General features: G+C 50.9%; 1 protein-coding gene across 16 annotated transcripts in view; it reads left to right on the forward strand.

Annotated features, from left to right (window-relative positions):
* EHMT1 (euchromatic histone lysine methyltransferase 1) overlaps nucleotides 1-11,696 on the forward strand; it is a 110,831-nt gene extending 99,135 nt beyond the window's left edge. For 12 of the 16 annotated variants that reach the window (XM_017740305.1, XM_017740302.1, XM_017740295.1 and 9 more), the window contains 5 exons: nucleotides 37-152; nucleotides 2,369-2,455; nucleotides 6,994-7,072; nucleotides 9,185-9,360; nucleotides 10,057-11,696. In XM_017740305.1, coding sequence (XP_017595794.1) covers nucleotides 37-152; nucleotides 2,369-2,455; nucleotides 6,994-7,072; nucleotides 9,185-9,360; nucleotides 10,057-10,240 — 642 coding nt within the window. In that variant the 3' untranslated portion in view covers nucleotides 10,241-11,696. The remainder of the gene's footprint in view (nucleotides 1-36; nucleotides 153-2,368; nucleotides 2,456-6,993; nucleotides 7,073-9,184; nucleotides 9,361-10,056) is intronic. The other 4 variants (XM_017740312.1, XM_017740300.1, XM_008638319.2 and 1 more) reach the window with 1 other exon arrangement.
* Nucleotides 11,697-12,189: the final 493 nt, after the last annotated feature.

The following is a 12,189-nucleotide window of genomic DNA, read 5'->3' on the forward strand; positions in this document are numbered from 1 at the left end:
ACAAATAACCCAGTCTGGGGTGGCTCTCTCCTTCAGGATGGCCGACTCCTGCCTGAGTTCAACATGGCTGAGCCCCCCCTGATCTTTGAGTGCAACCACGCGTGCTCGTGCTGGAGAACCTGCAGGAACCGGGTGGTGCAGAACGGCCTCAGGTGAGCAGGAGGGGCCAAACACAGCTGATCTGGGCAGGACCAACCCCAAACCCATGAGCTTTCTGCTCTCAGCTCACCCATAAACCCACAAAACCCAGCACAGAAGCTGGGGCTGGTGGATGAAAGTGGGTTCCTGCCTGCTGCTGGTGGGAATGAAGCAGCAGTGGGTTGATGAGCTCAATTAACATCTCAATTAGTATTTGCACCCTGCCCATAGCACCATCAGGTGGGAACTGCAGTGTTCTTTCATCAGCTGAGCATAAAACATACAAATGGCTTGTGGGTTTGCATGCACAGCCCAAGTGTGGTGTCTCAGAGGGAGAGCTGAGAAGGATATGACAGCAACAGAGCTGCAGAGTCTTAATTCCGAAGGTCTCGTGAGCCAGCAGTCTAGATCAGAAATACAGGCCAGCATGCCCAGACTGGGCTGCTTAAAATTCCCAAGTTAGTGGCATGATTCCCCCTGAACTGGATACCTGAACACCTGATGGCTTCGCTGCTCCAGGTAAGACCAGTGGGATTTTGGTGCCTGGCTAAAAATGTCCATGTTTTGGTTTGGACCTCTGCTGTGGAGGAGTTTGACACTGCACTAAGCTCAAAGGGATCCCACTGGAAAAAAAAAAAAGACTTTTTGGATTTTTTTTATAGTGCTGACAACACTCTTTTTGCAAGCTTTGTAGTTTCAATGACATTTTGCAATGTTAAAAATAAGCAGGGAAGAAACTCGATGTGTTTCCACAGAACTTTACCTCTCTCTGGTTTTCCCTGCCAAGCTCCCAAGTTCCAGTGCCTCCGTGGGTGTTTCTTCAGGAGCTGTACAGCCAGAGCTGTTGCTTTTGCATTTTTTGCCTTGCTGAAGCATTTTTTCTGAAAGATGGGAAGGGTTGGAAGCCCCCCCATGAGCCGGGGGGAGCAGCTCTGCTGGGAAGGAGGGTCAGGGGCTGGGCAGAGCCCGCGGTCCCCAGGGAAGCAGCGGGAAAGGCTCCTGCTGTGGGGCTGCAGCTGACACAGGGGTGCTGCTGCTCCATTTTCAGTGCTTCCTTTGTCAGATTCACTCAAATTAACTCTGCCTGGCAGAGCACACGTATCCAGCTGGCAGCCTGGCCCAGCTCAGCTGGCAGGCTCAGCTCAGAGCCGTGGCCCCACTGCCGCCGGTGTCGGCTCCAGTGCAGAGCCCAGACCTGAGCTGGGCTCTGCTCTGCTCTGCTGGACGAGGCAAAACCTGGGGGAGCTTCCCCAAGCCCCAAACCCAGTGTTAGACCCGGTGTCTCTGAGAGCAATCATTCTCCTGAGGTCATGGTTTGCCTTGGTGAAGTTGTGGGCAAACAGGATGAAATTCACATCCCATGGTTTGAGCTGACAGTGCAGCAGGGAGTGGGGAGGGGGAAGAGAAGTACTGGGAAAAGCAACAGGGTGAAGTTAAGGTGAGCATCAGATTTCACTTAATTCCGATAACAGCATTGCTGAGAGTGGTTTTGGGTTCCCTCAGGGACAGAGCAAGCTTTTCCTAGCCCTGGAGACTGTTCATCTTGCACTTAACTCAGGTTCTGGCTGAGCATGAGGCAGAATGACTTACAGGATTGTTTCTCTGCCTATAAACCCCATCAGTAAAATTCCACAGAGCGGCTGTTACATCAAGAAGTCTTAAGTTGCAGCGTTTCTTCCTTGTCTTTCAGCCAGGCAGCTGGATATGGTGGAATTGCTGAATGCCCTGGTCTTGGCAGAGGGGCAGAGGGGTCAGAGCACTTAGCTCAAGGTGTTCTTTAGTCCCTGGGAGCTCCCTGCCTTCGCCCTCAGCACCACTCCCTGCACAGCTCCACTGCCCTAAATCCCCTTCCACCTTCCCTGCTTCTCCTAGGGCTGCATGGAGGGGAAGGAAATGCTGTGAGATTCTGATATCCTCTGTAAATCATCATCACACAGAGCATCCAGCCCTGTCCCCTCTTCCCCAGGGGTGCAGCTGGGCAGGCAGAAGGGGCTGCCTGGCACCTGTCCCTTGTCTCTGGGCTGTTTCCATGCCAGCATCTGCCTGCAGCTGGGAGCTGTGGGAGTGGAGCATCCCTGCAGTGTGAGAACGGAGGGTGAACATTCAAATCCTCTGGGAGTGCGTGGTGGTGGAAGGTGCTGGCTTTTTGCTCACCTCTCCACGAAAATCCGTTCTTTCCGTGGAGTGCTGCCATCAATGTGGCTTCATTTCCTCTTCTCCTCTTTCCCAGGACTCGGTTGCAGCTTTACCGGACACAAAAGATGGGCTGGGGAGTGCGGACGATGCAGGACATTCCTCTGGGAACCTTTGTGTGCGAGTAAGTTGTGCAGCTTCCATCAGCCCAGCAGATCCAGCACTTCCCAAATCCAGCACTTCCCAAATCCAGCACTTCCCAAATCCAGCACTTCCCCAGGGCACACGAACTTTGCTCTTCTTTAAGGAGAGGTTTTCATGCAAATCAAGCTGGCATTGAGCCCAGCTGCTGCCCTCAACCAGAGGTTTCCTGACTCCACTTCCTGCTCTGTCTGTCCTTTTCCTCACAGCGTGGAGCTTTCTCCACCCCCCTCTGTCTCGCTGGGATCTGGGCTCAGCTCTTCCCCCTCTGGAACCCAAGTGATGGGGGAAAAGCACATTTGGGTTGTGCTGCAAATGTGCTCAACTCATTCATGTGCCGTGGATATGGGACACTGCAGGCCAGGGCAGTTTGGAACAACTTTCTCTGCTTCAATCCTGACTTCTCCAGAGGTTTTCCAGTGTCACAGCTCTGGCTTTAGTCTGATTCAGCAAAACAGTGAAGCACTTGGGGTTAAGCACATGTTTTGGCCCTGACTCAATAAAGTACTTAGGCACAGAAATGTTCAGATTTATGTCAAGTGAAAAACCTGTCATCAGACCTCACAGTTTTAGGCTTTAAAGTGGTATGTGTGCTTTATTAAATAGTTTGGAAAGTGTTGTCTTCATTGCAATACAACAGTGAGTGAAGACCTTCTAAATAAGGCTGGACTCGTGTCCGTCATGGAAATGGCTGCTGGGGGTTTTTAGAACTAGTTATTGATGTGTTATGGAATTGGGGTGGGGGATTGAGGGAGATTATTGCAGTATTAAAGAAAAAAGAAAGGAAAAGATAATTCTGCAGCAAATTGGCCAGGTATTTATTCTGTGTCAGGAGCTGCCAGCTGCTAAAATTTTTTTTTAGAGATAAAGCCAAAAGCTGCTGTTTGTGGGGAGTGGCTCAGGCCTGTCCTCATGCAGGGCTTTCTGTAAGTACCAAAGGTCCCAGAGTCCCAGTGCAGTGCCCAGGGATGAGCCAGAGCCCGTGAATAAACTGCTCCCAAAGGAAAAAAGGCACTGACTTCAGCAAATCCTGCTGGAATGGCAGCACACAGCAGGAGCAGGCAGTGAGGAGGCAGCCCAGGGAAGGTGTGATGAACACAGACATTGCAGAGCACGTGGGGCTGATGGGGTGCAGATCCCACAGCCTGACTCTGCCCCCACGCTTGCCGGGAGCTGCTGGCACTGTTTCAGTGCTGGGCACTATCTTCGTTATCTAAATGAGCTGCTTACTAACCAGCTGAGCTAATTAACGTGGTGCCTGTGCACATTCCTCCTTGTGCCACACACTCATTTACTCACTCACCAACTCAGTCCTCTGCTCCATGAGTCCTTCCTGTGATTCTCTATGAGCATCCCATAGACCTGGCTCCTTCTTTTCCTCCTCTCTGGAAAGCAGCCCCAGTGCTGGCAGTGCCTGGGGCTGCCAGGACACAGCAGATCCCGGGATCAGCTCCTCTGGAAGAGCATTTGGTGTTAAACACCTGGATTAGAGCCCTGGGAGGGCAGTTGCTTTGTCCAGGGGTCGTTACTCTGCTTTGGAAGGATGATTGCATTGGTGTGACCTTTATTCTGTAACTCTTCACGGGCACCAGGAGCGGCTGAGGGAGCTGGGAAAGGGGCTCAGCCTGGAGCAAAGGAGGCTCAGGGGGGACCTTGTGGCTCTGCACAAGTCCCTGACAGGAGGGGGCAGCCGGGGGGGTCGGGCTCTGCTCCCAGGGAATCAGTGAAAGGGAAAACAGCCTCCAGCTGCACATGGGGAGGTTCAGATCAGAGACAGGAAAATGGCTTTTTGCTGAAAGAGTGGTCAGGCACTGGAATGAGTCACCCAGGGAGGTGTTGGAGTCACCACCTCTGGGAGTGTTCAAAAAGAATCTGGATGTGGCAGCTGGGGATGTGGTTTGGGGTGATTGTGGTGGTGCTGGGGTCATGATGGGACTCGATGATTCTGAGGGTTTCTCCCAACTGTGATGATTCTGTGACTCTGTAGCTGCCTCCTGTCCCTCCAGCACAGCCCTGGAAGCAGCAGCTTGGCGAGGGGAGGTGGCAGTGCCACCCTCCTGTCCCACTGGGCTCCCCCAGAGCTCTGCAGCTCCTCAGGGCTGTGCTCACATGCAGGTTTCTCCCTGGCCTTGGAATTTGGTGCTGTTCAGAAGCTGCTGTTGCTCACCCTGTGCAGCTGTTGCTGTGGGCTGGGTTGAATCTGTTCTGTTCATGTTGGTAGGTGGTGGAGCTGCTCCTTCTGCAAACAGCACAGCTGCTGCTGACTTTTGTTGGAAAGGCTGGGAATTAGTGGGATGCAGAAAGCAGAGGATCTGCTCTGTTCCTTTTGCATCCATTTATGGGTTTGGAATATTCACTCTGTTTCAGCAGTGCTTTAGGAAGGTAGCAGCTGCATCAGGCCAGGTGTTTTAGCCACACCTTCAGCCAGAGAAGCCCCAGGCCTCCTGCTCCCACATCCTGTGGAAAACACTGGAGCCTGTGCTAGGGACTGCTTGTTGCTCTTGGTTTTTGCATGGAGTGCCCTCTGATCACAGAGTCGTTAAGGTTGGAAAGACCTCCAGGATTATCAGTTCCAACCCCAGTCAAGGCCAGCCTGTTTGAGCAGTGCTGAGTGGCCCTGTGAAGCTCTGGCATGGAGTTATTTGCCATCAACCTGCAGAACACCCTGGTGGGAAGAAAGACACTGCCTTGACCACAGGAGCTCTTAAATGAAGGGGCTCCTGCTGTTTTTTGGGTAGGAACATGCACCCCTTGCATGTCCTCCCCTAACTTTGGGCCTGGAAAATCAGGAACCTGTTGCTATCTGTGAACAGCCTCGGAAAGGAAATGAGTTACAAGAAACAGGCTTTAAAGGAGCATCAAACTAACAATTTTTCATTTGATTGTGGTATTTTATTTCATGGAATTATAACCCTGCAGTGGCTGTTCCTGGGCACGAGGCCTCTCTGGGCAGAATTATTCAGCTGTTCTCAGCTGCTGCTGCTGCCTGCTGGGCCTTTCCACAGCAGCTTCTCCCTCTCTGGCCACGTTTCTGTGCTTTAGGCCTCCAAGGAGTGGGTGATTTCCAGCAGTAGAGCAGTGAGGGCAAACAGGAGGCTCCCAGTTGGGAGCTACAGCCAAAAATCCCTGGTCACAGAGCACAGGGATCCTCTCCAGGTTTGTGTTTCCTGGCTCTCAGCCTCCCCAGCCTGGGAGTTAAATGCTGCCTTGAGCCCCAGGGGGATTGGAGGCCGTTGTTTAACACTTGGAATGTGCCTGAGGGCTGTGGGAATGCTGTGAGAGGACTGCTGGTCATGGGAGTTCTGTTGATGCTGCAAAGAATATTTATTCATGTGCAATAATTTGTGTTTCACTGCAGGCTGGGAACACTCACATACCAAAATCAGAAACACTGACTGGTTTGGGTTGGGAGGGACCTTAAATCCCATCTCATTTCCACTGTCCCATGGGCAGGGACACCTTCCACTGCCCCAGATTGCTCCAAGCCCTGTCCTTGGACACTTGCAAAGCTGCTGTGCTGCTGCTTCTTTCTCACATCCTCCCTCAGTCCCTCCACTCTGAGTCTGTTACTTTGACTGAAGCAGCTCAGGGCAGGAAGTGTTGAACCTTGATGGTCCCAAGCTATTTAAAATGGAGACAGGGAGATGTGGGAACACCAGTGCCATGGGGACTCCTGCAGCAAGGGAGGTTTGCACCAAACCCAGACCTCTCTGGCTGTGAAAGGTGGGGCTGCATTTGGAACTTCTCAGCAAGCCCAGGCCAAGCAAAATCTGCATCATTCTGCTTGGAGGACTTGCCTGTCACCTGTTTTTACAACAGGGCGGTTGTAGCTGGGGTCACAGCTCGGATTTATTCTGAGAAGGAAGCCCAGATCCTTCCAGGGATCCTGCCAGGACCTAGGACTTTTAAACCAAAACTTTTTAAGTTGTGTAGCCTATAATTGCTCAAACTACCCTGGGAAATACAGGAGGGGCAGACACAAACGTTTTGTTTTGGGGTGTGAACAGCACGAGCACTGCAGTGGTTGTGGGACAACCTGAGTCTGACCAGGAACTTCAGGAGACTTGGATTCGTGTGTTGATCTTGGCCAACAAAGAGATTTGCAAAAGGAAACTTATTCCTCAGGAAAAATGTAAATTGATTTTTAATATTAAAGTGGTTTTAATATCATTAAAGTCATTTTCAATATTATTTAAGTGTTGCTCTGAAGGGAAAAGAGTTTGGAGCCAGATTTTCACTGCTGGACATTAACAGGGCTCTGTTTGGTGGCTCGGAGCTGACCAGCACTGTGGCTGTGCTTGCCCATCTGTGGCTGGGCTTGCCCATCTGTGGCTGGGCTTGCCCATCTGTGGCTGGGCTGCCTCCCTGGTTGTGTCCCATCGTGGGCGGGGTTTGCCCTTCTGTGGCTGGGCTTGCCCATCTGTGGCTGGGCTGCCTCCCTGTGCCTCTCTCTTCCCAAAAAGAAGTGTTCAAACCTGTGATCACAGGAGCCTCTCATTCCTGCCTGTCCTTTGCCCACAGGTACGTTGGGGAGCTGATCTCCGACTCCGAGGCCGATGTCCGTGAGGAGGACTCCTACCTCTTCGACCTGGACAACAAGGTACGGTGTCTGCAGGTGTCCAGAGAGACAAACCCGAGGTCCTGCCTCCCCAAAAGAGCCCAGAGAAAGTTTGTCTCCATCTTGATGTACAGCAAAATCCTGCAGAGAGCACAACTGCTGTGCTTTGTTGGAAATGTGGTTGAGGTGAGATTTAGGGCTGGTTAAAAGGGCAGCAGAACCAACTCGTGCTGCCCACGCTACTTCTGAGCAAGATGCTCCTCTGTCAAAGCCCTTGGAGCATCCTGAGGTCAATTGTCCAGGGCTTGGTACTCCGAAGCTGGCACCTGTGTGATTGGCAGCTCTGTGAGTTCTTCATAAAGTGATGATGAGCTGAAGACTGAAAAAAAAAAACCCCAGCAAACCCTGTTCACTCATAAAGGATCCATGAGATACCCTGGCAGGGGCTTGTTCTGCTGCTTGTTTCCCTGCACTGCTCTGTGAGGGCTCTCAGGGCAGCAATTTGGCTTTGCAAAGCACCATCTGAAAGTTTTAAGCAAGGCCATGACTTCAGACTCCCCCTGGGGAAGGAGAAGTGAGAAAAGGTGAGCTGGGGACTTGCAGGAGTGGGGTGCCTTCCAAGGGAGGCTGTAAAACACTCTGTGCCTTGTTTCTGTCATCAGCTGGTGACAAAGAAGCTGGGCTTTATTTTTTGTTCTTGTCTGTTTTTTAAAGCAACACACGTTTGAGAGCTGAAAAAGGATAAACAATGAGTCTGGTGTGAAAACAGGGGGTTGGACTGAAATTAAGAAGTTGAAAGGGACTTCAGCCTGGTTTGTGCATTTATGAGCAAGAGCCCGCCTGGGCCCTGCCCTGCCTCTTGCATCCCTGAGGGAGAACCTCTGTGCTGGCTCCTGGGAAGCCATCAGGGAAGCAGGGAGGGAGGCCAAGGTGGAGCATCTTTAGAAAACCAGGCACCAAATCACTGAGGGATGGTTAAAGCTGCCCATCAGGCTGGGCAGAGAAGGGCAGGGCAGAGCCAGCAGGTCCTGTGTCCTCCAGAGCGATGGGGCATTGCCAAGGGTGTGAATCCCAACCCCAGAGGAGCCTCGAGGTCCTGGTGTGTCTGGAAGGAATGGCCTGAATGGATCTGTGCTGTGGTGAGAGTGCTTGGGCTGTCCTTGCTGTTGTCTGGGTTGTCATTTGTTGTCCCTGTTCCTTGAGTTGTCACTCACAGCCCCGTGTGAGGTGATCATGGAGTGTCCCGGGTCCTGCTGTGGGTGTGGGAGTGGTGCTGCCATCCTGCCCCACCATGGTATTTCCATGGATGAAACTGGGGGAGTGAAATCATTTAAATCATTGATTTATGGAATCAGAGCTGGTGACACCGTGTGTGCTCCAGGCCCGTTGGGGTGGTGCCTCCCCCAGTTTTTGGGATGATTTCCTGGGCTCCTGCACCCCTGAGTGTGACCTGGCACAGCTCATCCGTTAATGATCCGAGGTGCTTGTCCAAAAGGGACTTGGAGCACCACTAATGGATCCTTTTGCTTTTGGCCTCTTTGCAACTGAAATTAGCTGCTGTAATTAAAGCCTCTGCTTTGCACAGTCATTCTCTGCTGGAATAAAAAAGCCCTGAGGGGAGTTCTTTTATTTTCAAGGAAAACAAAGTATTACTGCTCTCTGGGCTCTCTGGAAAGGGAATTTCTGTGTTCTCACTTTCACTCTTATCTGCAAAACCCTGTGTTTTCTCCAGGCTCTGGCTTTGTGTTTCCAAGCTGTCATGTTCAATTAGAGGACAGAACAGATGCCTGTTCCCCCATCCAGGGGCTGGTACCCACAAGGTGTCTGCACTGAACATCAATCCCGTTGTGCCAAACTGGTGCTTGGGTTGGGAGAAGTGGCGTGCCAGAGTGTTAAAAAACAGCTCTTGGGGTGTGTGGGGGCAGAGCGCTGTGCAGAAAACTCTTTTTTCAGGGTACTGTTGAATATAAATTGATTATAAAAGTGTGTGTGTGTGTTTTCAATCCTTCCAAACCCGCAGTGAGTGCCCTGCCCTGGCTGTTCCCGGAGCTCTCCAGAGTATTAATGGGGACACCAACAGCCTGGTCATTTATTTAAATCCAGTAACTCCCAAGGCCAGCGTGTTCTAACGAGCGCTGCCCCGTTTCTCCCCAGGATGGAGAGGTTTACTGCATTGATGCCCGTTTCTACGGCAACATCAGCCGCTTCATCAACCACCTGTGCGAGCCCAACCTCATCCCAGTGCGGGTGTTCATGTCCCACCAGGACCTGCGCTTCCCCAGGATCGCCTTCTTCAGCACCAGGCACATAGAGGCTGGAGAGGAGATCGGGTACGTGCCACCCCCCTGCCACCATCGAGGGGGATGAGAGCTCTGGGTCTCTCCAGCCCTTTGCTCCAGGGGTTGTGTCTCAGGGATCCCCCTGAAGTTTGCAAAGCCCCAGGCTCAACCTGGCTGTGTCCACTCAGAGCCCTGAACCCCCTGCCCTGGGCTGAGCCCCAGCGTGGGCAGCAGGGGAGGGGGATTGTGCCCCTGTGCCCCTGTGCTCAGGTGAGACCCCACCTGCAGAGCTGCCCCAGCCCCGGGGCCCAGCACAGGAAGGACCTGGAGCTGCTGGAGAGAGGCCAGAGGAGGCTCCAGGGGGATCAGAGGGATGGAGCAGCTCTGCTGGGAGGAAAGGCTGGGAGAGCTGGGATTGTTCAGCCTGGAGAGGAGAAGCTTTGGGGTGACCTCTTAGATTAGATTAGATTAGATTAGATTAGATAAAGGATCCCCTACAATGAGGGTGGGCAGGCCCTGGCACAGGGTGCCCAGAGCAGCTGGGGCTGCCCCATCCCTGGAGGTGTCCAAGGCCAGGTTGGATGGAGCTCCAATGGAAGATGCCCCTGCCCATGGAATAGGGTGATCTTTCAGGTTCCTCCACCCCAAACCATCCCGGGATTCCCCGAAGCTGCAGCAGCACCGACGTCCCCTCGCTCCCCTTTGCTGCTGCCGTTCCCTGACCCCTCCTGTGTCTCTCTCTTGCAGCTTCGACTACGGGGACAGGTTCTGGGACATCAAAGGCAAATTCTTCAGCTGTCAGTGTGGTTCACCCAAGTGCAAACACTCGAGCTCAGCGCTGGCCCAGCGGCAGGCGAGCACCTCGGCCCAGGACACGCAGGAGAACGGGCTCCCCGACACCAGCTCCGCCCCGGCCGCCGGCCCCTTTTGAGACTGACTCCTTCCAACCCCATAGATTCACATACTGTCTGAATTTCCATTTAAAAGAGAAAGAAGAGAGAGAGGAGGAAAAAAAAAAAAAAAAAAACCCAAAACCCCACAAAAAATTAAAAAAAAAAAAAAAAGAGAAAAGAAAAAAAAATAAAAAGAAAAAAAACCCGCTCAAGGAAAGCCAAGGGTTTGTGACACTTAGGGCTGTGCCACCGACTGTTACTTGAGGAAGGAGTGAAAGCAAATCCCGCCTCCGTGATGTTGTTCTCCCCTCCCTGCTCCTGGAAAGCTGCTGGGTTTCACAGCTGTGTGTGCAGGGGTGGCTGTTGCATTTTTTTTTTTGCCACCCGAGCTGTCCTGGCCTCCTCTCTGAACGTGCTGAGTGTTGTCAGAGCCAGGGGGAGCCGCCCGTCCTCGGAATGTCGCTCATTGCCTGGATCCCTCCCGCCCACTCACTCCAGTTCACCCACAATAAACTCTGGATGCTTGATGGGACTTCGTTTCTGGGAGGGAGCGGGAGGTGCTGGCTCTGGGTTTGCTTGGCACAGCCCCGGGGCAGGTTCTGCTGGTTGGGTTTTTGTTGGTTTGGTTGGTTTTTTGGTTGGTTGGTTGTTTTTGGGTTTGGTTTTTTTTTTTTTTTTTTTTTTTTTTATTTTGATCTATAAATGAATTAATTCCTCCCCCATCTCGCAGGACGTTGTGGTGGGGCCTTTCCAGGGGTGTTTCCTACAACCACCCTCAGTTCTCTCCAACCCCCACGGCTTTTTTCTCATCTGATGAGAAGAATGCCAGAGTCCTTCCAATCCCTGTGACCCCTGGCTCTCTCCCTCCTGGATTTTCTCCGTTCAAACCAGCTCTGGTCCAGGCCCTGGTCGTGTCTCAGTGTTGGGTTCCTCCGTGAAGGAACTCCCCTCACCCCGTCCCAGGAGTGGTTTTAGAGAGGGAAGGCTGAAGAGGATTTTACAAGACACTAATTCCTAAAGAAAACCAGTTTTCCCCCCCCCTTTTTTAAAGATAAAATGAATGATATATATATTATAGAGAACCTGGACTGGCTGGGGTGGACAGATGTGTCACGGTGAGAAGATCCCAGATGCCACCAGCTCGTCTGCTCCCATCCCTTTGCTCCACGCCGGGCACCTTGGATTGATTTTTAAGCCACATGCTATGAGGTTTCAATAAACTGATTTATTTTTTACCATTATTGAAACATCGGGGACAAGCATTAAAAACATGGAGAAAAAAAAAAAAAGCTTAAAAAAAAAAAAAAAAACAACAAAAACACCAACAAAACAAAACCCACAAAAAAACCAAAAAAACCAAAACGACAACAAAAAGAAACCACAAAACAAAACGGTGCTGATTCTGGTGTGATTTTTGCTCACCACGTGAATATAAACTTATCAATTGTATAAAAAGAACAAAGTGATTTTAGTATAAAAATGCAGGAAAAAAAACAAAACTTTTTTTAAATTGTTAGTATTGTAGTGTGAATAAATTTGCCATCACCTTTTGTGTGGTGGCTGGGCAGGTCATTATCTTAATTTTTTTTTTTTTTTTTTGCATATATCTTTAAATACTGTAATTAGTGCAGTAACAAGTTTTTGTTTTTGTTTTTTTTTTTTGTTCATCTCTTCTAGAACATTCATAATGCCATCATGTTTATTATTATTATTTTTTTTTCTGTTAATGTTTTTGACAGTTTTAAAGGAGCAGCCTTTTGGCTCTGATCATTTTCTTGTTCTGTTTTCAATGAAATCAATAAAAAAAAGAAAAAAAAAGTGCTTTAAAAGGAGTTTGGCTTTTTTTATCTGCTGGGGTGAGGGATGGCGCAGGCTGGGACTGAACTGCTCCTTGGTGGGCTTGAAAATGAAGAAAGTAACAACAAAAGTCTCCATTCTTGCAAAGAAAAGCAGCCTGAGTGACTGTTTGCCTTTTATTTGGGGGGGG

This window comes from Corvus brachyrhynchos, unplaced genomic scaffold, assembly GCF_000691975.1.
Source record: "Corvus brachyrhynchos isolate BGI_N302 unplaced genomic scaffold, ASM69197v1 scaffold305, whole genome shotgun sequence".
Classification (NCBI taxonomy): Eukaryota; Metazoa; Chordata; class Aves; order Passeriformes; family Corvidae; genus Corvus; species Corvus brachyrhynchos.